This window comes from Cucumis sativus, chromosome 3 (genome assembly GCF_000004075.3).
Source record: "Cucumis sativus cultivar 9930 chromosome 3, Cucumber_9930_V3, whole genome shotgun sequence".
NCBI classification, from domain to species: Eukaryota; Viridiplantae; Streptophyta; class Magnoliopsida; order Cucurbitales; family Cucurbitaceae; genus Cucumis; species Cucumis sativus.
The window spans coordinates 29,376,165-29,401,166 of record NC_026657.2 but is presented as its reverse complement, the minus strand read 5'-3'; the positions used below and the strand labels follow the sequence as shown (position 1 = coordinate 29,401,166).

Genomic DNA, 25,002 nt, shown 5'->3' with positions numbered 1-25,002 from the left:
GAGTAAAAATAACAAAAGGACTGGACCTGAGACTGGGCTTTAGCAATCAAGATTTTGGATTTTTAAAAAAAGTTTAATGGGCCTGTGGAAAACTATACATCTTTTTGCAGTCAACCTAGAGAGCAATTCTTGACTCTGTTGTCCATCATGATGAGAAAGTAAACACCAAGTAAAATGTTTAGTCGCTCACCTCAACTCTTGCTAATAATTCATATACTTCCTCTTGCTCTATATGTGCTGTGTTGACTCTCTCTGGACACTTGATTTACTTCAGAAAGAGCACCTGAAAATCTCCCCCATGCTCGTGACTATAGAGCAATGGATAGTGTTTGATGAATCAGTTATTGACACCTTCGTCACCTTTTCCAACGAAAGGCTGTGGTCGACTCTTGTGCGCTCTTGCTTTCTATGTCATCAATTGCTTCATTGGCATCGTCTTCCAGATGTCTTTCCCCAGTGCCCAACATCATGTCACAAGCAGGCTGGATAAATATAAACCGAAACCAACGCAAAACGTACCAAGTGAGCTATTAAAGTACTAACTGTCAATTGTCTCCGTTCCTTTTCCAATTACTAAAAGTATACAAGTTTTGCCTGAAACCGACTACATGTGAAATTCATAGATAAACACTTGCATTTTTCTATCCTAAGTGAACCATTTGCATTTGAAACCGAATTCAAACTCTTACCAATCTGGCGCAAAGAAACTTAAAAAACAACATAGAGTTTCACTTGATCATACAGCATTTCATAGCAATTCAAGATTCAGGCCTCCGTGCACAATCAACAATTTTTCAATCATTGTTGAGTGTCAAACTAACAAGTAACAACAACAAAATGAATGACTGCAAACCCTTTTCAGCTTCAAGGCTATCAAGTACCTATCCTGCAGATAAACCCGCAAGTCCACATAGATAAATCTTAAACCTCTGGACAACAAAAATATCAAGAAAACCATGTTTCTTGAACAATAGCATGTTGGAAATGCAACCAAAGTCTTAGATCCATTGGTAAAGGAATGATTGACAATAACTATCTTAAATGGTACGAGATCTTTTGAAACAAGACGGAAGGCAAAACTAATAGGATTTACATCCAAAGTAAATAAGTATTAGTAAAAGTGAGTGTATTGTAAAGACCAAAATAGATATCCTTGATAAAAAAGTAAGAAATATTGCTTCACAGAGCGAAATAGGAAGCTCTTAAGCTTCATCTCTTTCATTTGACTTGTAAGTTAAACAAACTGAAAGGAAGCTGTCTTAAATCGACGTTGCAGATACTGTTGTCATTTGAACAGCCAATATTGAACGAAAGAAATCAAGAAATCATTGATGCAAATACTAAAGCAATTGAGCAAGCCGAGAGAAAACTAGTCTTAATCGATTACAATTTGTTTGAAATATTTTTAAGTATTTCAAATGTATACTTGTCAAAATTATAAAATATCTATCAAGTTATCACAAACGTCATGAGTTTATCGATAACAAATTAAATATTTAACATTAACTATAAGCTATTGGCAAGTTGTATTAGCGACAGATCTATGTCAGTAAATCTTCAGTAAGACTAAGAACTATTGATATGATTTTTTATCGCTGACTAATGATTAATTAGTTAACTACTTACATGTTTGCTTGCTAGTACGTTGTTACTGCATTCATTTAAAATGAAATATAATGACCATGCAAGTGCAATATAATTTCACTAACCATTAACGTTTCTTTGAATTTACTTATTTATTTCTTACAAGTGTGTCTTATATTTTATCAATCTCCAAATCTAAAAACCAATATAGGAAGGCTATAGAAGATTATTTACATATTCATTTGTCACTATATCATCCAGACCAACATAATGCAGAAATGAGAGGTCAATAGTTTTATAGATAAATGTGATCCAAAATATTAAAATTAATCCAACGACACGACAAAATAAAATCGCCCCAAACATGTTCACACCAAGCATGATTCAACTATTTCTCCAATTAACGCATTCTATCAAGAAAATGAAAATAAACACATACCAAACTTTCTTATAATTATAGGAGGCTTGAACCCCTCAACTTTACGTTATTTATATAATATAAAATCAAAGTACCAATAACAGTAATAACTAGAATGATAAAACTGTCTTTTAGTCTTCGGTAAGCTTAGTTTCAAGCCTCGTTTCTTCTATTTTTACTTATAAATACTCTAATATAACTTCAAGAATGAGTGACTTCATCTTTCCCCTCAAACTTGTACTTAGACTCTAATAAATACTCTTAATATATTTTTACTTATAAATACTCTAATATAACTTGTACTTCAAAAATATTGCTCCGCTGTAAATTTTGTTTGTTCTACAACTACAATTATGTTATTTTTCTTTCAAGTAAATTTATGGTTGTTATCAGCTAATCTGTATCCATTTTGACATAAATTGAAAATGTAGCCTTTACAAATTGATGTTAAAAACAAATAAACAAAATAGAAGTACAGAGGACATCACTGATCACCTTATGACTAATCTTATTCAATGCGAGCAATGCATCGAACCGAACGTTAAGGGTGGAGTCGCTCACCGTGACCGCTAGTGGGAAAAAGAGATCCAAAGCAACCGATTTCGGTTGGCACCAAACCCGTAATTGCGGGAAAGTTCAAAAAACAAGTCAAACCTACGATGATCTTGCACTTTACTGGAGACTTCTCCATCTTTCTCTTCGTCCAATTGGTGCTTTTTCCTTTGTAGGCCCAACTCCAAATTATTACAAAACCTTTTCCTAAAAAAATCATAATATTCCCTCCACCGTACACGTCTGATTTGTTCCACGTGCCAACACGTGTGGACTAGTGGTTTAGTACATGTTGACACACACTTTTAAGTCAAGGGTATTTTAGTAAACCCGTGTGATTAATGCGGATTGAGTTTTGTTTTGAAATGGACACGTGTATGTTTATCAAGAGAAAACGGAGATTATCGGTCAATTTTCAATGGAACAACCGATTAAGCCGGTTCGATTAGAATCAACGGTCGTGATTGGTCTTCAAAATCGACGACTTTTTGTTTTAGCATCTTTCACAGGTTCAAACGGACCGGACGCCTTTGCTTTATTTATATGAGAAAAAAGTACTTTTTCTTTCTTGTTAAGTCAAATTTAATTTCTATTTTCAAAATTGGATTTGTATATAGTTTTTGCTTCGTAATAGTTTCACATTTGAATCTGATAGGAGTTAGTTATTTAAGTTAAAATGAAAATTTGGATAGATTTATGGTAACTTTGTAATGAATGATTTTGATGTTAGGAAAGAAGATAAAAGATAAAACTTTTATGGTGGAGTTATAAAGTGGTTGATTTATGGTGGTGTTGTAAAGTTAAACCGAGTAGAGTTTTGTACTTAAAAAGGGTGAGTTTTGGTTTGGTGGTGGACTAAGTCTACTAGGATTTGGCTTTAAAAGAAAATAATTATTATAACCTTTTTCTTTTCCTGAAAAACCCCCAGCCGTCACTTCCGTCTCACGATCTCTCTCCCTGATCACTCTCAGGTCTCAGCATCTCTCTCTCTCTCGATCCCATTTCCCTCTCTCTCTTTCGCTCGACTCTCTCACTCCGGCTGCCGCTCCCCCTGCACCGCCGTATCCATTTATATCACGAGAGAACTGCTCTCTCTCTCTCTCTACCTCTCTCGAATTGTGTCTACAGCTCCGCCCTGCGCCGGTCGTACCTCAGGTCGCCGTCTCACCTTCGGTCGCGGCACGAAGCATCATACCTCCACGATTCCATCTGCGGCTCTCACATCCCGATCAGGCGACGGCAAGGCTGCTCCGACGCTCACATACTCGTCCCGGCGAGTGAACCTGTGATTTTTGGGTCTCCAAAGACTTTAGTCTCGTGACCCACTATCCAAAAGATCTTGTATTCGTTTACGATCCAGGGAGCTCGGAACGGTGAAATCAAGTCCTTTTGTAGTCAATCAAGCAAGGATTCAGATTGTGTTGGGTGAGTTTTCGTTGGTAATAACGGTTCCTTTAGCCTTTTCAAGTTTGCATGAGTTTACTTTAGGTCCTAATTCTGGAATTTTCTTGGTTTAGTTTAGATTAAATATATTAAGGCGTAAGGCTATCTTCAAGAGCGAGATCGTTCGTGTGAAGCTAGGCTCCATGTTTTAAGCTTTTGTATTGATCTCTTCGGGTCACTAATTTGCTCTCAGAATTGTTAAGGTTCCCGTAACCCTAGAAAAAACTTAACTTTCTTGAGTTGAAGTGAGTGGCACTACTACTAAAATGCCGTAGTGTCAGCGAAAAATTATTTAATGATGTTTTTGGCTGGCCGAAGAGAATGTTATGTATGATTTATGTAAATTGAGAATAACTTTTTTTTTTGTGATTTACTATACAAGTTTAAGAACGATATCCATGGTCAGATGTGCTTTTAGCATCACAAAAATGTTATGTGAATTTATGTTGGAATTTATGCATGTCTGTGGCATGAAATTATTGATGCAAGTTCAATAGCTCCAAGTGAAATTGACGCTCTTAGAATTTTTGCGGTATATCGATGCATGAAATTGATACATATCCATTGGGTTCAATGCCTATGAAATTGATGTACATTGAACTAATGTTGTGAAATTGACACATATCCTGGAAAATGGAAGCATAGTGAAAGCTAAGAAGACAACTTTAGATCTCACTAGTTTAAAGTTATTTAGCTTACATTTTCATAAGATTGCAACCCCAACTGTAAGGTTACTCGTTATTTCTAATGCTCCATCACTTTCTTTCTTAAAATTTGTAGGTAAAGACACAAAAGAATGTATAGGGCATATGACTAAGTTGTTTGTTTACGGTGCCACATGACTAGCAATATCGTAATGACCCCAGATAGAGAACTTAGAAAGTCGGATCGGTACATAGATAATCGTCCTTTTGGGATTCAAGCACAAGAGGGCACCCATGGCAGGCCTAGATTTCAGAATACCATTTTTAGTCATAACTTTCAAGAATTTGATTGCCTTCTCCCTAATCCATCACCGAGCAACATAGCCTCAAGTTCCAGCATTAGAACCTCATCTTCTAATGATGCAAGTCATGAGGAAGATTATCTGGAAGATTGCGATTTTTCGGATGCTGTTTTGACATTCATAAATCAAATTCTCATGGAAGAAGATATGGAGGACAAGACTTGCATGCTTCAAGATTCTTTGGATCTTCAAGCTGCTGAGAAATCATTCTATGAGGTCCTCGGAAAAAAGTATCCTCCTTCCCCTGAGGTAAATAGATCTCTGGCCAATCAATACACCGATAGCTTGAACGAAGAACTTTGTGGAGATAGTAGTAATTACCTGAGTAATTACAGTAGTACTTCTTATCGTGGCGATGATGATCCTCAAACTCTGAGTGAAGATGTATTTCAAATCAGAAGCGCTTTAGGTGATACCATATCTCCATCATCTAATAGTTCCTCAAATAGTGTAATTAGTGGGGGTGATGGGTGGGTGGACTTCTCTAATAATACAATTCAAGTTCCTGAGCCTAATAACAGAAGCCAATCGATTTGGCAGTTTCAAAAAGGCTTTGAAGAGGCAAGCAAATTTTTACCTGGTGGAAACAAATTGTGTCTTGATTTTGAGGTAAATGGGTCAGCAACTCAGGGTCCCGATGAGGGTACGAGCCAAATATATTTGAAGGCAGCTAGAAAGGATCAGAGGAATGTTTTCTCACCTGAATCACGTGGTAGAAAGAATCCTCATGATGAGAATGGAGATTTGGAAGAAGAGAGAAGCAGCAAGCAAGCAGCCGTATTTGCAGAGTCGCCTCTGCGATCTAAGATGTTTGATATTGTGTTGCTTTGTAGTGCTGGAGAGGGACATGAACGGTTAGTTTCATTTCGACAGGAATTACATGATGCTAAAATCAAAAGCATGCTGCAGAGTGGGCAGCTAAAAGTGTCTAATGGTGGTAGGGGTCGTCGGAAGAAGCAGAGTGCGAAAAAAGAGGTTGTGGATTTGAGAACTCTTCTAATTAGCTGTGCTCAAGCTGTTGCAGCTGATGACCATAGGAATGCCAGTGAACTTCTAAAGCAGGTCAGACAACATGCTTCTCCTTTTGGTGATGGAAGTCAGAGGTTAGCTAGTTGTTTTGCTGATGGTCTGGAGGCACGGTTGGCAGGTACTGGTAGCCAGATTTACAAAGGTCTAATTAATAAAAGGACATCTGCTGCTGATGTACTGAAAGCTTACCACTTGTACCTTGCTGCATGCCCATTTAGAAAGATCTCTAATTTTACTTCAAACAGGACTATAATGATTGCTGCAGAAAGCGCAACTAGGCTTCATGTCATAGATTTTGGTATCCTTTACGGTTTCCAGTGGCCTACTTTAATCCAGAGATTGTCATGGAGAAAAGGTGGACCTCCGAAGCTTCGAATTACTGGAATAGAATTTCCCCAGCCTGGGTTTCGTCCTGCAGAGAGAGTTGAGGAGACAGGTCGTCGTTTGGCGGCTTATGCAGAGACTTTCAATGTGCCATTCGAGTATAATGCTATAGCAAAAAAATGGGAATCTGTTACTGTTGAAGATCTCAATATTGATCAAGACGAGTTCCTAGTTGTTAACTGTTTGTATCGAGCAAAAAATTTACTTGATGAGAGCGTTTCTACAGAGAGTGCTAGAAATACTGTTCTTAAATTGGTTCACAAAATTAGTCCTAACTTATTCATCAGTGGCATTGTCAATGGGGCATATAATGCCCCTTTCTTTGTTACTCGATTCCGAGAGGCTTTGTTTCACTTTTCTGCTATTTTTGATATGCTTGAAACCGTTGTACCTCGCGAGGATTACGAGAGAATGCTGTTGGAGAGAGAGATTTTTGGCAGGGAAGCTTTAAATGTTATAGCATGTGAGGGATGGGAGAGAGTGGAAAGACCGGAAACATACAAGCAGTGGCAATTTCGGATCATGAGGGCTGGATTTGTGCAACTGCCTTTTGCTCCTGAGATTTTTGAGAGAGCAGTTGAAAAGGTACGATCAAGTTACCACAGAGATTTTTTGATTGATGAAGATAGCAGATGGTTACTTCAGGGTTGGAAGGGTCGAATTATATATGCCATCTCTACATGGAAACCTTCTGTCGAGTAAACATGAGATGGGATTTGTATTTTGTGCTGATCACATATGCAAGTGTCTTTTGGCCCTTAGCTATTCAAACCGAAAGAGATTGCACGAGGACCAAGAGGTAACTACTATACAAGTATCTCTGTTTTTATCTTGGTTTTTGATAACCCCACCTCTATTCATAACTAATAATTCTCTCAATTTTTTCAACAGTTTTAACTATGGAGATAGCGTTTGAAATTTGAAACTCATTGTTGAGGAAAGCTCCAATGCTCCATGTAATTTTTTAGACGGAAGACGTCTTCCCATTCCAAGTATATAAATCTTATTTAGCAACTGTCTTGTGAGGTTCAGTTAGAGAATCAACAAGAGCTATCATTGCCATTCGTTCTACCTGTACGGGTAGGAATACATAACTGAATTTTTTTGCCTTCCTCCGTTTTCACTTGAGAGTGTTCTTCACAAGAAGTTTTGAACCTCTCTACTTTTTGTGTCAGAATTTTGTAGTCACAATGTTGTACTTGAATCTCAATATAGATCAATTTTCTGATAGAAGTACAGAAACCATTCTCAAACCCTGTCTGTTGTTTCTTACTCATTTTCATATGAGACTAAAAGAAAAAAGTGGAATTCTAGAATGAGATTTCAACTTGAAGTATATAGTAAAGATATTATATTATTATTATAGAGTAGAAAGTGAGCTGAATTACTATAGTAAAGGCATTATATTATTACTATAGAATAATAGAAAGTGAGCTGAATTATTATCATTCTCCTCAACCTATGAAGGCTCTGTTTTCTGTGAACTAAAACCCAATGTTGCTGTTGTGGGGACTTTCTGTCCTTAGCCAAGTTTGGGGGTGGGGGAACATGGATCCGAAGGGCATGCAATTTCTTGAATAATGAGATATACTTTCCCAAAAGGAGTGGAGAAGAGGGCTCTTAATAAGAGTCTTTCAATGCCGAGAGGCTGATGCCATTGTCTATCTTTCATTGACCAATTCTCAATTTCTTTGTATCTCCCTTTTGCAATCATTTTAGCTTTAACTTTGTAGTTCTTGAAAATTAAACCTAAAGTTATCTTTGAAAACTAAAAGAAAATAGTTTTCAAAATTTGGTTGACTATTCAACTAATCAAATCTGGTGCAATTTTCAGTCCACAATCTTTTAAGGTCTGTTTGTAAAAATAGTCAATGAAAATTTTCTAATGGCACTAGAAGATTAATCTCCAATCTTATCTAATTGTAGAAAAATTTCAACCTAGTCTTATTTTTCTTTTCAAAACTTCAATGTACTCCTTATTAAAAATCTCGCAATTCCATAAATTATTTGAACTAAAAATTGATATACGAGTCAATTATAGTTTTTTTTAAAGATTTAGACATATATCACTTGGATCTTATCAAACAAAATTTTAAAAGGAGTTTTGATATTATTTTGATTAGTTGACAAACACTTTATTATTATTTTAAAATAACTTACTTTTTAAATTAAACGCTCCAAATCATGGACTATTGTTAGGAAGAGATAAGATATTCGAATATGAAACAATCTCAATATTGCCCTCAAAATATATGAATTATAAAACCATCACGATTGCAATTTACTAATTAAAAAGCTTCAATCTGAAAGATGGATTGTATTTGCCAAATCTCTATATAAAAAAGTAGGTTGATCTATAAGGTCGCCCATATGTGGGCTATGTGGCCAAATGAGGATGGTCCAAATTTGTTTCCGCCATTCAATTTAAACCACATCAAATAATATACAACTGTATTTTACAAGTCTCACATCATATTTAAATAGCCATGATTGGCCAAATGTAAGAAAAAATATGAGTGTTGAGCATTTTGTAATGTTTACTATAAAAGACTCAAATGTTTGAACTTGGTTTCTTTCTATAATGCAATTGGGAACTGATCCTCCTTTATTTTTGCCATTTTGGACTAACATCCTTTCATAATATGCTTTTTCCTTGTACATCATTTATAGAACTCACTCCATTCAACTTTAATCGATATCTATATTCATATTCATCTTATAAAACTTTTTACGTCTTGTCATTTCCTATCATCTTTCTTTATTAATTGTATTCATTCACGTTCTTTGTACAATCAATAATGGACCTTTTTAATTCTTATTTTGACATTCAATCTTCATCATTAAGGTTATGGTTGCAATACGCGCAATTATTTGAAAATAGTGTGAGCATCTTTTGACAAAAAAAAAATTATTGTACGTATAACTAGATTTTGATGAGTTGCATTGAACCTAAAAAATAATATCATATCTCATCCAAATCAGTGAAAGAATTTGTTTTGTCAATTATATTGAGTTGAGTCTAGAATGCATTTTACGATAATAAAACAGTACATGATGTGATTTAGGTGTAAAGAGAATGGATGGAGTTGTCATAACATGATACATGTGAACTACAGCCATGCAAAAACATGGTGGCAATGAATTTGAATGGATAGAAAATTAGTGGAGAGTATGAGAACTCTGTGTTTTATTCATCTAATATAGATGGCAACATCTTTTTTAGTGATTTTTTTCAATGATTTTGTTAATTAAGTGATTGTAGAAAAACAGAAAAGATTACACTTATGAACTTTACTCTCATAATCAAAATGCTTATTTACAACAGCTGCCCAGTGAAACTGGAGGCGGAAGATTTCCCCTTTTCTTGTGTTTTTCTTTCATTATTTTTTGGGGGAAGGATTTGAAGAACCTAACAAGGATGTTGTAGTTCTAAGCTGTCACTGAAGTTTCAACTCCAACTTTGCCAGCATAACCCATTTCTGATTTGATTTCAACATTCCAAAGCTCAGGTATTCCTTCCCTTAGATTGTGGATGCTTTCCAAGGCATAATCTGCTCCTTTAACTCTCTGTGAAGTGCCAATCTATAGTACCAAACAACAAAAAAGACAAACAAATTAGCCAACAATATCTCAAATTTTCAGCAGGAACTGCCCTTTGTTTTCTCATCTACATGGTTTCAAAATGTCTTACCAAGACGGTGTCGAGCCCAACACGTTTCCCAGCTTGTATGTTTCGAACACTATCTTCAAAGAACAGCTGAAAACAGCAAAAGGAACAAGTTAAAACCAAAAATGAAGTTGAAAGGGAATGGACTGTAAATTGAGCTATAAGTGAAGAATAAGATGGTTCTCTTTCTCTTACAGTTCTCTGAGGGTTGAGGCCTGCAATTTTGAGAGCTCTTTCAATGGCAGCCTCTGATGGTTTGCAAATGATGGGAGTTTTTGGTAATTCCGTCCCAGGATTGGGATGAAGAAAGTGGCCAATGATGTCAAAAATTTTCGAGTCAGATGGGATTGGATTCATTTCATCTTTATCGACTGAAACAAAATTCTTGTTGGTTGGATTCAGGGTTTCAAAGCAGATAATGCCTTGAAAACAGTCTTCTAATCCAAGTTTTTTAAGAACTTTAACTGCATGGATCTTGTCAGCATTTGTAAAGATCTATACACACACAAAAAGAGAAAAAAATCAGCAAAATGAATCTTAAGTTTCTACAGAATCTGAAAAAGAAGACACAAATACTTACAACTTTCCTATAAGGCAGGTTCAACAGAAGATTCCTTAGAACAGGATCGGGCTTTAGATTATCATAAGGAAGTCTTCCATGAACAAACTTGTGGTACTCATCATAATCAAAATCATAGCCAATTGCCTATTAAAAAAAAACCCCATTAGTTATTATTGTTCTACACTTCTTCAAAGCATTTTTGAAACAAGTAATTAGTTCAAGAAGCTATACCCTGAGACCTGCCATGGTTGTTCCATAGTTCTTGTACAGTAAATTGCACAGGTCAGGGATTTTACTCTGCTCTATCCCCAGTTTTTCAACCATGTAATCTACAAAAAGGGAAGTAACAAACAACATCAAGAAACTGATGATCGCAACACAATGGAAATTTCAGGCTTTATTTTATATTTATAATCCTACCTTTGATATTCTGAAGGCACGAAGCTGCAATGCCAGAACTCAAGGGATACAGAGTGTCATCTAAATCTACAGTTTCAGCCACACACATTAGAAACGAACCAAATTATATTCCAAATGAAAGAAATAAAAAATCATATGAGAAAAGAATCTGATTGTTCAAAGACGAAGTTCTTACCAAAAAGAAGACAATCATATTTTGGTCTCTGAGCCTGCCTGAACCGGTTCTCGTATTCCATTTTGATTTAGAAATCCTACAAAAAAAAAAAAAAAAAAACATCACAACTGATCTCAGTATGCTTGAACAACATACTCTCTCTTCAAAATTTCAATTTTAATGGTTCATTCAAGAATGCAGTACAAAATAGTCTGTTAAAAAGTTCAGTCCACACCAATCTCATTCATAAGTTCAATATTCCATAAGGAATTCCAACAAAGAAAACCACACCCATGTTTATGTTACTCAGTATTATCAAACAGTCAAATTACAAGTTCAATCCAAACCCCATTTTAGATACCCATTAAAAACTTTTTTTAAAAAAAATGCAAGAATAGAAAACCCAACAAAACCCAGAAAGGAAATCCAAATCAGAGATCAAACAAGGAAGATAATGGAGAAAAGAAGGCAAAATCAGGGAACCACATGAGAAGAAACTGGACTTACCAACTAGGAACGAAATGGCAAGAGCAAAAGAAGAATGAGGGAACAAGAGAAGAAGGTTATTACAGAAAGAGGGCCAAAGAAAGAAAAGGTTGTTGCTCTTCTCCTTAAGAAACAATGAAGAATGGAGCGAGTGGGGGAAGAGAAAGGGAGGGTTAAAGGGGTTTATATAGGCAAAAGGATTGGCATGGTTCGTTCATTGTTGAATTGAACAAGAAAAAGAAAAAGAAAAGGAAATAGTTTTTAATCTTTGAAGTGTAATGCTAATCACGTTTGATTAAAAGATGATCAAAAGAAAGTGGTGGGAATTGGGGAAAGATTGAATAGAAAGGCATAACGTAAACAATAACAAGGGAGGAGTCCGGTTCCTTGTACTTTCTGGACTCATATTTGTCCTTTATGGTCCTTTCCACCCTCCAGCTGTATGCTCCAATTATCAAATCCTATTTTATGAATATACGTGGACCAATCATTGTTTTTCTTTAGTTTAATATCAATTATAAGCTTTGTTTGGGATTTTTCTACACTCTCTCATCTAAAAAGTTCATCAACTTCAACCAAAAAAAACACATTAATTACTATGTAAACTAAGATAGTAATTAATCTTTTGATTTACCCAATCTAATTTTGTTTAATACGTTTATAGTGATAATTTGACATGTTAGAAGCAAAATTTGGGTTTGATAAAAGATGTTTCGAGTTATAATCATATAGTTTAAAGAGGTATGAACAATAGTTATTTTTAAATATGGTATAATAAACTAAAGTATTTATAAATATAACAAAGTGTTATCTTATGTTATATATCTAATCATTTGTGACATTTTATTATCTTTGAAAAATATTTTAAATAATTTTACTATTTAAAACGATTACCACTCTAATTTAATAAAAAGATTCTTTATTTTTCTTAGCGTAGAGATAGGAAAAAAAATACAAATATAAACTATAAGAAAAGATACAATCATGTGAACAACACAACACACTACACCACACACCGCTAATTTTCTCCCAAGTGTTGCATCGAGTCCATGTTTACATGAAACGGTGATCTTTCCTACATATTTATGTAATAATATAATATTGTTTACTTTAAATGTAAAATTCTATAATTTCTTTTTCGAAATCACCAAAAAAAGTCTCGTACCAATAAATATTATATAACGGTTGGATTTCGTAATTCCAATAAATTATGAAAAAGATGATTAGAAAATTGACGAGTCTTGAATGAGTTTATAGGCTTAAAAAGATCTTTAAAAAGAAAACATAAAAATAGAATAATATATGTGAAGAAGTTTTGAATTCAATCTCCAATATGACTAAATTTGTGTAACTTCCCTTGCAATAATGCCAAATACATGCATCTATATCAAATATCAACTTTGTAAGTACTACTACATTTGATCTAGAACCGACAACAATAATTGTATGTCGTCTTATTTATTTTGTGGTCTAAATTTTTCAACACAATAATACCTTTCTTTTAAAAAAAGAATTTATTAAAATGGATGTCAAAAGTTTTACTGAAGAGTGAAGCTTGAAATTGTGTCTGGAGAAGGCTGTAAGACAGTTTTTCTAAAAAAAATATATATTATATGAAGAGCATAAAGTTGAGAACATACTCGAGTCTTTGAAACTATACTAAAATAGTGGGTATGTATGAATATGTAAATTGTGAGGCAGAGAAAGTTAAGGTGGAAGAGTAATAATTGTTGTTTGTAAGCCACGGAACTAAAAGGAGGTTTTAAAGTGAAAATTATAAGATGAAGGGATTTTGTTTATATAATGAAAGTAAAAACAAAATTAGGCAAAGAAAGTTGGTTACGTTATGGGGAAGAGAGGAATGAATGGAATGCAATAAAACCCAATTGAATTTTTGTTGACGTGTTCGACTCAATTAATCATATAGAGATTGAGTCGTACACATCTCAATCTATATATATTAACATTACTATAACCAATTATTTATAAATAAACCTTCCCCTTTCTTTTTAATTGATCAAAGGATTTCAATAGTAATAAAATAATCATGAGAAGTTTGATACCCATATGGTAAAAAAAGAAAAATTATTCTATTGTTTTATTGTAAATAAATTTATCTAGGTAAGTTAAATTTAAGATTCTCGAGAGAGAAGTATTGTTTAGTGGACTTATAAGAGAGCGTAAACGTAGTTTAGATGAATTATAAGGAAGCAAAGAGATGATCACTCATGCTACCCCTGGAAGGAAGTCTAGAGTAAGCTTTAGAATACCTTTGAATGAGGACTAGGTCTAGGTCGAGAGTAAGTACAAGAGGACCTATGTGGGAACCTAGAGTGAGGTTAGTGGACTTTTGGAGAAAAGTCGTGTGGTTGTGGTGGCAACAAAGTCATACACGGATAACCTATGAAAGCATTAGCCTAACAAATGAGGTAATGGTGGTCATTTTTAGTGGTGGAGGCTGTAATTGTTCCAAGTGATACGACATGACAGTTTCATAGATTAATGATGTGACATTACGAGCTTAATAAGTATTAGTTATATAATAGGAATTTCTATATAAATCATTTAAATTACTAGGTAAAAGGTTTGGCAAAAATATTCCATATTACTCCCTACTTGTCAATCTTGATTTCTTACTAACTTAATTCGTCGCACCCGTGTTTAGTTTATTTGCAAAACAATTAGATTATATATTTTTCAAAATTAAAAATTTAGTATTCACTTTTTTAAAAAAAAAGATCTTACACGGTGTATTAACTCCCAAAATTAATCTCTCAATTTCACGATCTATTTGGATCAAGGTTGGCAATATTTAAATTATTTTCAAACTTTACCTTATTAATTTTATAAAGGTCAAAACTCCCAAATTTTGACCAATAATAATAATAAAACTTAGTCAATTCAATAAGATTGACCACAGAATAAACCTCCACAAAATTCTCAAAGGAAAATTCTAAGCTTTGGCATTATATTGTATTTCTTTATAGTTCAATCAATTTTGGACTATATCATAGTTTTGTCATTTTGGTTTTTTTCTAAACTTTAATCTCATTTCAACAGACAAGTTTCATCAAGAAAGTTTACTCACATCATAAATTAAAAGGTAGTATATCATTCAAGTTTAAGGTATATAAATTTTCTACACAATAAAGTTGCATGTAGGTCTTGAGCGCTCAATCAACTCGTTTCCTTTAAGTCTAGAGATGTCGTTGAAGTTGGTCCTAAATGATAATTATTTAAAGTTAACTACCCCTTGAGAATATCCACACAAGGCTATTTACACAACCCTGCTAATAATACATGCTTGGTTTCTAAATGAGTGTGAGACCACAAGGTTGTATAGTGCACTCAACGATGAGCTCTGACATGTTTATATTCTAACAAACTTGAATTTAATGAAAAGTAAATGCTAAGATAAAAAAATTTGTGGAAGGTGTGAATCCAATTAAAAAACACAAAGACTAAAGAAAGAAAGGTTGATTAGGTGGAGGGTGGGTGTGAGGGAGGAGTTAATACATTTTTGTGGAGGCTTCTGGATTCATCACATGCAACAATCTTCAAAAGTAAATGAAAAGTGTGAACAAAAATAACACACACAGCTCATATTGCCAGCACCCTCTCTTCTTCCGAAAATAGGGTTCTTTTTGGAGTTCTTTGGTTTCATTTAGACATTTCCTCGAACAGTTGGTGGGCAATGGTGGTTGCATACACACATACATCTTTCTCCCCCCAATTTCCCTCTTTGTTGTGTACTACATTTATGGCTTCAATTCTCTTTTCTTCGTACTCATTTTGTTCCTCTCTTTTATGGCTATTCATTGTACCTACGTTTGTTAGTTTCTGTTGCTTCTTCGTATGAAAATTCATTCAAGAAGTCTCAAATTTTGAATATTTGAACTCTTTTTTTGTTACTATTTGTTGATAACCGTTTGATTTTTTAAAATATTAAACTCACTTTCTCTTATTTTCTCTTATTTTCTCTTATGGTTAGTTTTAAAAGAGCAAAGTAAATAGCAACACAGAAAAATGTGAAAACTGAAAGAGAGGTTTATAATATCAAATTAATTTTAAAAAACGCAAAATAAAAAAATAATTAATAGATACTCTCTTCTTTTTTTCTTTCAAATTTTGATTTTAATTTTGAAAACATTCCTAAAATACAAATTAGAAACAAAATGTAGAAAATAATAAAGATTTTCAAATAATTATCGTTTTGAATTTATTCAATTCCAATTTAATTTTTTAGTTAGGTTGAAATGGAAATCAATTTATGTAAATGGTACTTCTTCATTTCTCAAATATCTACATACCAATAAACTTTAATAATTAGTCACTTTCAAAGCATATGATAACTTAAAAAGGGAATAAAATTGAAACTAAAATGAGTAAATTAGTAAATATTTTTACTTTAGTATATACATTATTAATTTGTAGCTCAAAATATGAATACAAACCTATCCCATAAACCAAAGTCGTTCGTACATTTAAAATTGGAATGGAGGTAGAAATCCCACGTCCGAATTGCAAAATTTCTCACACCAATTATTGATTTAAAAAAGAAAGGAAAACAAATTAAATGGAGATTAAGTAATTAGGAAATGAAATGTCTATATCTTCATAAATAAAAAATAAAAAAATTAGAAAGAATTTGGGCCCTCACTCATTTGAGAAGAAACAAAGACCCCAATAATTTAACACTTTAGATAGACGACAAATGTAATGCACAAATGATATCATTTAGCATTACACAAATATACAATTAGTTGCTCACACACTTTCTTCTTCAACACGCCATGCATAAAGATCTTGCAAGCCTAGCAAATCCCCCTATTCTTCCCATCCTAATTTCTATTTTAATTAACTCTCATTTTACAACTTCTTTTACCATAATAATGGTAGAATATAATATGGATTACTCTTTCAATTTTTAAGATTAAATAATGCTTTAGCATGCCTAAAGTAAAAATGTTTAGCATTGAAAGGGATGGTTTGTGATAAGTCATGCTATAATTACTTTCTCATGAGTCTATACAACAACAAAGTAATATATATAACATATACATAAAGATGGTGACATTTAGCTGTCACACACACACAACAATAATACTAGTCTAGGTCGTAAATGTTTCTAGACATATACTAGGTTAGTGATTAATTAAAGATTAAAAAAGTAATTTCACCACTAATTGAAGTTGAATATAATGGGATAGGAGGGTATGTTAGGATGAAAAGAGAGTAATAATTGAGTGGGGTTTTAAGGAAAGGGAAGAAAGAGAGGTTTGTTTCTTAAAGAAAGCATACAAAAGACGGTTGAGATGAGATGAATGAGATGAAATGTATGAATGATTGATTGGGGGAGTTTAGAATTAATTATTAAAATGAAGAGGAGGAGTAGTCAATTGTATTGTGTTGTGTAGCACACACCAAACACCAAACCCACATCTTCATCTACCTTTAATTTCTTGTGTTAAATATAATTATTTTATAATCACACACAAATTGCATTTTTATTGCAAATAATAATTCATAACCATATACAAATTTAATATCATTTTATATCAAACATACTTACACTTTTAAATATAACAAAATTAGCTAAAATATTTATAAATCTTCTGCCATTTATTCCTTATTTTTTATTATTAGCTACAATTTTTACTTAACACTTTCTTCTTTCCTACCTTGATTAATTGGGAAGATATTTTCAAATTATGTGGTGGGGATAGTGACATTTGCCAATACTCAAGTCCCTATTACATTTGGAGAAATTATACAAAATCAATAAACTTATAGTAAAAAATTTCTTCATGATACACACTCTATTAAAAAAAAAAAAAAAAAGAAATGGCTATCTAATAAAAATGCTTTGTTCCTAAATTGGATATATATATTATTTTGCGTGCACAATATTAATTTACATTATATTGACGATGATCTTAGGACATGCACTACATTATTTACATTATACGCAGTCCATATGATTTTCTTTCAATGTAAAATTCAACAATAATAGAAAAGAAAATATAATTAATTAATATAAGCATCCTCATCACGAGGTGAAATTATTTTAATACATAATTAAACAATAATAATAAACATTAACTTTTTAAAAGTCAATCATATATATTATAATGTGGTTTTATATCAATTATTATATATGTTTGTATAGTTAAATAATTAAAATGAGAACAAAAAATCACATCTAAACCTCAATGAAAGGTACATAGATTCTTTAAGGGATCTTTTCTTTTTTATTATTTTTTTAGTTTTTTGGGTGCCAAGTCAAAATTTAAGAAGAAAGTTTTGTTATACAAAACAACCACACAAGCAAAAGGAAAACAACAAGAAAAGTAAAGTAGTGGGAAAAAGTAACATATGGTGGCATAGAATATTGTATATTTATGTTATGAAAGATTGGTATATAAATTAATTATTTTTTCTTTTTGCTCTTATTAAAAAAAATTGAAAAAGGGAGAAAGGTGATGGAATTGCTCTGCTGGGTCTTATTAAAGAACAATTTTCCAACTCTTTCTCTCAATTATGTGAACCATTTAGGCTGGCTATGACCATGACATTATATTATAATAAACATCATATAATTTGTGTAGTTTATGCTAATAATATACATTAAAAAAATATATATCATTGCATAATTTGGATTTAATTATTGCTCAATCTTTCAAGTTGGTGAGTTTGGTTGACTTGTTTGAAAGATACATCAACGGATGCAATACAATGGTGGTTTTTCTTTTACTATTTTCATTTGTAATTAAGGGTTAATTTATTATCTACCAATTTCATATTATCATTATTTGCTATTATTCTATGACTAATAATTACAACAATTTAAATCCAAACATTTTGGTTTGTGTTTCACTTGAAAAAACATTGAGTGAAAACTAATTAATATTAATTGTATCAATTAAACCCTTACACTTTTATAAATAGAATTTGTAAAAGAAATTCTATGTGAATCAATATTCATACATTTTGTAAAACCAATATATGAAGAAACCTATGCATTTGAGAATTAATGTAGATTGTGAATGATTTAAATTGGTTCACTTATAAAAAATTTAGAAGTTTAATTGACTTAGTCCAATTTGATGCAAACTACTACACTCACTAAAATTGAAATTTTGAATTAATATAATTAACAAAATAGTTAATTAGGATAAATACAATGACAAATTTTTTTAAAAAAAGACTAAGACTAATCAAAATTGAGTTTAATGGAAATAATTATAAGTTTTCTCTCTAAAAAAATAATAGGATGGAGTTTGACAAGTTTTATACAATTATTACTTCATACGAAAATTAAAAGAAGAAACTAATTAATTAATTTATAACATAGGCAGTATTAATATAAAAAATTACTTCTCTCTCATCAATTATAGAGTATTTTGAAGGGTTAAGAAGTAAAGAAAAAAGAATGTATGTAAATTAAATTAAACCAAGATATGATTATTGTGGGTAAATTGAATGAACATTTGCATAGGTAGAGATAAGAATTTAGAAAGCTCATGCATGGATCTTATTTATAGTCAAAAGCAAAAATGCATCTTTCTTTCCACTAGAAAAAAATAAATTCTAATTTGGACCAAGGAGTTTTGATGGCCGGTGGTTACCTCTAGAATGTTTACTAATAGGAATAACTACAAAATTTAGCTTCATTCCCTTTTTCCCTATGGACTATAAATTAAATACCATACATAGATTTGATATTTATGAAAGTTTTCTTGTTTGGATGAAAAATCCTCTTTCATTTCATGACACTTGACAAAAACTCAACCTCTAGGTCCAGTAATCTTTGCAACAACTTTTTTTATAAAAGTTTTCAACTCTTAAGCCAATGATAGGTATTTTTATTTTTTTTGAAAGAAAATTTTATTGTTAAGTTCAAATTTTTAATAAAAAATAATGATAGATCATGAATATGCTTATTTGTATGGAAAATAGTTATTTTCAATATTGAAATTATTTTTATTTTTTTGATTTAATTTAATATTTTTACTTGTTTGTATGATATTGTGTGACACAAAGGACGGTGTGAAAAATGATTATTTACTCATATGTTTTTTTCTTTCTTTTAAATTTCTCGTTTAATTATTTTTAAAAAAGTGCTAATATTTTGGTTGTTTAAATTCATAGGAAATTGTATAAAGTGATGTATAGTATTAATTAAACATGTCAATTTCACCTTTTGATTCACTAGTATTATTATATATGTTGTTTAATTAAAACAAAGACTTTTGAAGCTCAACAAAAGCACTGCTTCCAAAAAGATAACACCATACCAAACCAATACCCAATTAGTCTTGATCATAAGTAATCATCATTAAGCTGAAATTAATTTCTCAAGGATAAAATAAGTCAAAATGCCATTTTCACTTTGGAGTTTGGAAGAACAATAATTTATATTCCAAATTTTAAGTTATATTCTTTTTCTGAAAAATAAATAATTATTCTATATTAATCTATCATTTTTTTTTAAAAAAAAAAGAATATTCTTGAAATATTACATGTGAAGATAACTGGCTTTGGTCCAATCCATACATTAAAGAAACAAATCTCACACATTAATTATTAATCTGTTAGATAAGGATTTCATTTGATTATATGTTCTCAAAAAACACAAATTAAAAAAAAAAAACTAAAACTAAAATTGTTATTGAAATGTGAATTAGACGAATTTCTACTATTTTTCTATTAGATTCGTTTTTCTTCTTAATGTATATTAATTTTTTTATATATAAATTTAAGACTAAGGGGATAAATACAAAGTTGAATTATTTTCAAACCATCGTGCAAATTTTGTAATTTAACCCAAAAAGGTTGATTGAATACCAATCTTGATTTTTTTTTTTTTTTAGAAAAAAAGAAAACTTAGCTCTTGCAGTAATATGGAAATTAGAAAGAGAAAAAGATAATAATAATTGGATCCACAGAAATAAAATAATATAGAAATTGATATATAGTTTAAAATAAGAAGAAACTATTATTAAATGTCATTTCTCCTCATGCATTGGTTGTCTGCTTTCCAACAAGGAGCCCATTAAGGTTGGAGAGCAAACCAATTTTCTTTTGTCTATATATTCATCTAATTTCCACTATTTAAAATGTGTCATTTTCTTGGGAATCTTTCAATTTTTGGAATTTAATATTATCCTTTCACACCATATAATATATACCAATATATATCATATTGTATTTTTACCCCATCAAACCTATATATATATATGACTTGACTTGTATAACTTAAACGCAATAAATTTAGTCCTTACATTTTTCTTTTTCTTGTTCATCTCTATATGGACATTCATTTCAATGAAAAATATATATTATATTCTTAAGGTTTTAAGTTACTATCAAAATGTCACTCATACATCACTTAGGTTCAACAACAATCATGTTCTCATATACCTAACTTTTACCACATACTTATATTAAAATATTTTATTATACAATTAAGAAATACCAACCCCAACATAACTTTATTGTTATTGTTAGAAGGGTCACTCATAATCTCTATATATATTAATTGAAAAGAGGGACAATGCATTGATGAAAATACTTAATATCAACCCAATTTAATATTCATTTACCTAGACTTTTACCAACTTGACTTAATTTATTGTATATGCCAAACTTTTACCACGTTGTTCTTGAAAATTTGTAAGTATTCACTTAATCTATAATTGAGAAATATGAGTCCAAAGTTTTAGGTATTTGTCTCTTCATATGAGTTGTAGATTTGATATATAAAAAGTATATATGCAAATAAAAAGCTAATGTTTACCATATGTGAGGTAAGAGAATCGAATGTTCGATTTTTATATTGATAGTACAACTTTAAAATAAAAATGAAGAACCCTTTAGGTATCGATATAATCGAATAGGAATATGACTTATTTTCTTTCTTTCTTTTTTTCTTTGTTGCTGTGGATGAGAGATTATATATATATATATATATATATATACCTTCCATGTATTATGTGGATAGATAAAGTGATAAGAACAAATGAACAATAAATCTTATGAAAAGTATAAATATATATATATACAGTAATTTCTGTTTGATTCTTAAGCTTGTGTATACATATATATACCACATATTTATTCTTTTGAAAGAAAAATGTGAATATCAAATTAATGTACACCTCATTTAACTAATCTTTATCAAACAACCACCAGATTGTCTCAATATAACTTAGGGTTTGGATTTTTTTAAAAAAAATTCAAAAGAGTTTGTTTGAATATTAGGCTATGGATTGGGCAGAATATACTTTTAGAATTTGAGTTTAGGAAAAGGATGTATTGAAGTTGAAAGGCATAAAGAAAGGGTAATGGCTGAGATGTTTTGGATTTTATGAACCACAAAATAAACAATTCAATACAAACCCTAAAACGAACCGTTTTGGAAACAATATATATATATGTATGAACCTTATCTTCATATTATTGGCCTCCAATTCCCCTCCCCTCGTTTTAAAAGCCTCACGTTATTAATTATTAATCACTATTATGTATACTTAATCCCAATCAAATTCTGATTATTTTAAAATCATATAAGAAATAAAAAAATAAAAGTATGTGGGCTGCTTTCGTTGACTTTGAAATGTTTCAAGAGAGAAGAGATTTAGATAACATTATATTCTCATTTTAACGTCCATGTCAAAAATTTGATTGATAAACATCTTCTTTCAATTGTGATTATAATTTGTGCAAGACGTCACATATAAAATTAAAAATAAAAGGATTGATAGACTACAAATAGTTGATCAAAAGAAGCATATTTTTTTGTGTTGTAAATTAATTATGAACATTTTAAGCTTAAATCTACTAATTCTATTTAGATTTGAGAGTGAGACTCTCGTGTTCTATTATTTTTTGCAACACACACCTTAGTTAGAGATATCAATTTTTAAAATGAATTGGAGTGAGATTGAATAAAGTATAAATAATAAATCAGGATGTTCAAATTCTTGTAATTTCAAGTATTTTGTTCGTCGTCAATAGGATGGTAGAGCCTACTTGTGATGGGCTTGGTCCATTACACATTCGGTTGATCCAGCAGAATTGGGCCTAGATAGTTAAGGGCTTCGATTAATAGTAGGGGCCCATCTGACGCCCAAACCAAGGAAGATCCGATTAATGACTTGTTTTCGTTGCAAAAAACAATAGCAAGTTTCAATAAAAATAATTTGAGAGTACACCCAAAAATAATAAATATTGACTAATTAAATTTGTTTAGAATTCCTACCTTAAAATTAGTTATGCAATTGTAGGTTTAGAGTCAAACATTTACCACTATACCCTATTTGTTTACATAATTATGAGTATGAGGATCAAGACCTAAACCCTATTGTTGGTTAGCAATTGATTGTGATTGTCCTTATTTGTACGTAGAAGGGAACCGTTGTTGTTAGTTCTCATAGCAGGAAAAGGAAAAGGAAAAGGAAAATTGAATGAGAGGAGGGAGTTTAGGGTTCAAGAGTTTTTATTTTTCTTTTCTAAAATGAGTCCCAGAGAAAGAGAGGTCATGGACCCCAGTTAATGAGAAGAATCGGTGATTAGAATATTAAAAAGATACGGTATCAAGTGACAGCGTGGTGACGAAATCATGGACTCCGTACGGTCCACATTTCAAAAGAGCCTTAACCTTTTCCTTTCCTTTTTTTGCCGCTCATTCACGCACCGCCCGCCCTCAAAACTTTCACCACCGCCTTGTTTTAAGAAAAAAAAAAATACCTAATTGTAATCTGATTTTATTGGGCACACCTAGAAAGAAAGTAGAAGAAGAGTTTAATTATGTTTAACTTTGGGGGAGATGAAAATTCAAAAGGTATATTTTTTTCTTAAGGATTAATAATAAAAAAAGGGGGTGAAGGGAAGGGAAGACCCAGTCAACAATTGACGCGTAGACGACTTCTCATTTCTTAGCTGTCTCCCACATCGACGCCACTCCCCGCCATTCATTTATTTTTCTGTTTCTTTTCAAACACACTCCCAATTTTTCAAAATCAAATTCTCATTCTCCGCCTCCTCCTCTTCTCCTTCTCGCCACCGTCCACGCCCGCGCTCTGTTCGTAGTTTCGAATTTTCATTACCTTCTTCTAAAACTGTACTCAATAAACCTCTACCTCTTACTTTTCATTTCCTTGGCTATGGACTCGAAGCAGGGGACTGGCAATTACGAGGAAGAGTGTTCGACGCCGACCCGGTGGGAGTGTCGGATTCCGGCGGTCTTTAACTGTCCTCCGCCCCCGAAGAAAAAGAATGCAACTGCTGGAAAGAAGCGGGAACCACCGAAACATGGCTATTTTCAGCCACCTGATCTTGAGGCTCTGTTTTCTATTCCTCCCAGAAGGGAAGCCTGCGCTTAAATTTTATGCTCTGTTTTAGGGTTTTAAGGAAATGGGTTTTTCTTTTTTTGCTTCTTCTTCTGTTTGATTAGATTGTTCTATTGAATTGTGAATACATTTTGAGAGTTTGAAAGTTGATTTGGGTTTTTTTTTTTTAGGTTGCCATTTATGAGAATTTGTATTGAGAATGGAAGAATCTTGGGTTGAAATATTATGGGTTAGTTTTAATTGGGGAAACATAAAACTTCATGTTTCTCATTATTGGATTTTATTTAGATTGCTAAATTTACTTGATAATCATAGTCTGTATTGCCTTTTCACTAGCAAATTCATATTTAAATCCTTACCCTAGTCTTTGATTTTATTTATATATTTCTTTGTAACTTGAGTTTATTGTGATTAAATCTTTTAACTTACAACTTTAAAATTTTCAAAACCTGCTTTGGGCATAATCAATTGTATGTCTAACGATAGGTTTGTTTGGAATATGTTAAAAGATCTAATATACACAAAGATTGAAAATTAAGAAAGCATGTTTGATATTATTCAAATTTAGAAATTAATATGTAAGAATTATTTCTTTCCACATAATTTGGAAAATATTAATCGACATTGATAAAGGAATTAAGAGCTCATGTGATCTTTTGTACCTAATCTTATAATTAATCACTAATTTATTCTCTATCAATATCATCACTAAGAAAATAATATGCCAGGATGAGTTAAACAACTCTTGAAAATATCATAAATCAAAGATAAAATGACAATTCAAGATGGGAGCTTTTCATTTCCTTCATGTTTTCATGGTGTGGACTAATCCTCTCTTCTCACCAACTTTAATATATATATAACTCTAACTGATTTTTTTAGCTTAATTTTGTATAATGATGTTAAATAAACATTTGTGAAAGACGTATTAGTGTTGTTAAGTA

General features: G+C 31.7%; 3 protein-coding genes across 3 annotated transcripts; 2 read left to right on the top strand and 1 right to left on the bottom strand.

Annotated features, from left to right (window-relative positions):
- Positions 1 to 3,451: 3,451 nt before the first annotated feature.
- Positions 3,452 to 7,749, top strand: LOC101205887 (scarecrow-like protein 9). The gene is made up of 3 exons (XM_004137889.3): positions 3,452 to 3,979; positions 4,778 to 7,215; positions 7,308 to 7,749. Exon 2 carries the CDS (start codon positions 4,836 to 4,838, stop codon positions 7,116 to 7,118), a length of 2,283 nt encoding a protein of 760 aa, XP_004137937.1. The 5' UTR covers positions 3,452 to 3,979; positions 4,778 to 4,835; the 3' UTR covers positions 7,119 to 7,215; positions 7,308 to 7,749.
- Positions 7,750 to 9,568: 1,819 nt separating this feature from the next.
- On the bottom strand, positions 9,569 to 11,901 carry LOC101205253 (suppressor of disruption of TFIIS). The gene is made up of 8 exons (XM_011653589.2): positions 11,727 to 11,901; positions 11,241 to 11,316; positions 11,066 to 11,131; positions 10,877 to 10,974; positions 10,664 to 10,789; positions 10,279 to 10,578; positions 10,108 to 10,173; positions 9,569 to 9,998 (listed from the first exon to the last, which is right to left on the bottom strand). Exons 2-8 carry the CDS (start codon positions 11,299 to 11,301, stop codon positions 9,846 to 9,848), a joined length of 870 nt encoding a protein of 289 aa, XP_011651891.1. The 5' UTR covers positions 11,302 to 11,316; positions 11,727 to 11,901; the 3' UTR covers positions 9,569 to 9,845.
- Positions 11,902 to 23,652: 11,751 nt separating this feature from the next.
- LOC116402525 (cyclin-dependent protein kinase inhibitor SMR4) lies at positions 23,653 to 24,416 on the top strand. The gene has a single exon (XM_031881970.1). It carries the CDS (start codon positions 23,873 to 23,875, stop codon positions 24,089 to 24,091), a length of 219 nt encoding a protein of 72 aa, XP_031737830.1. The 5' UTR covers positions 23,653 to 23,872; the 3' UTR covers positions 24,092 to 24,416.
- Positions 24,417 to 25,002: the final 586 nt, after the last annotated feature.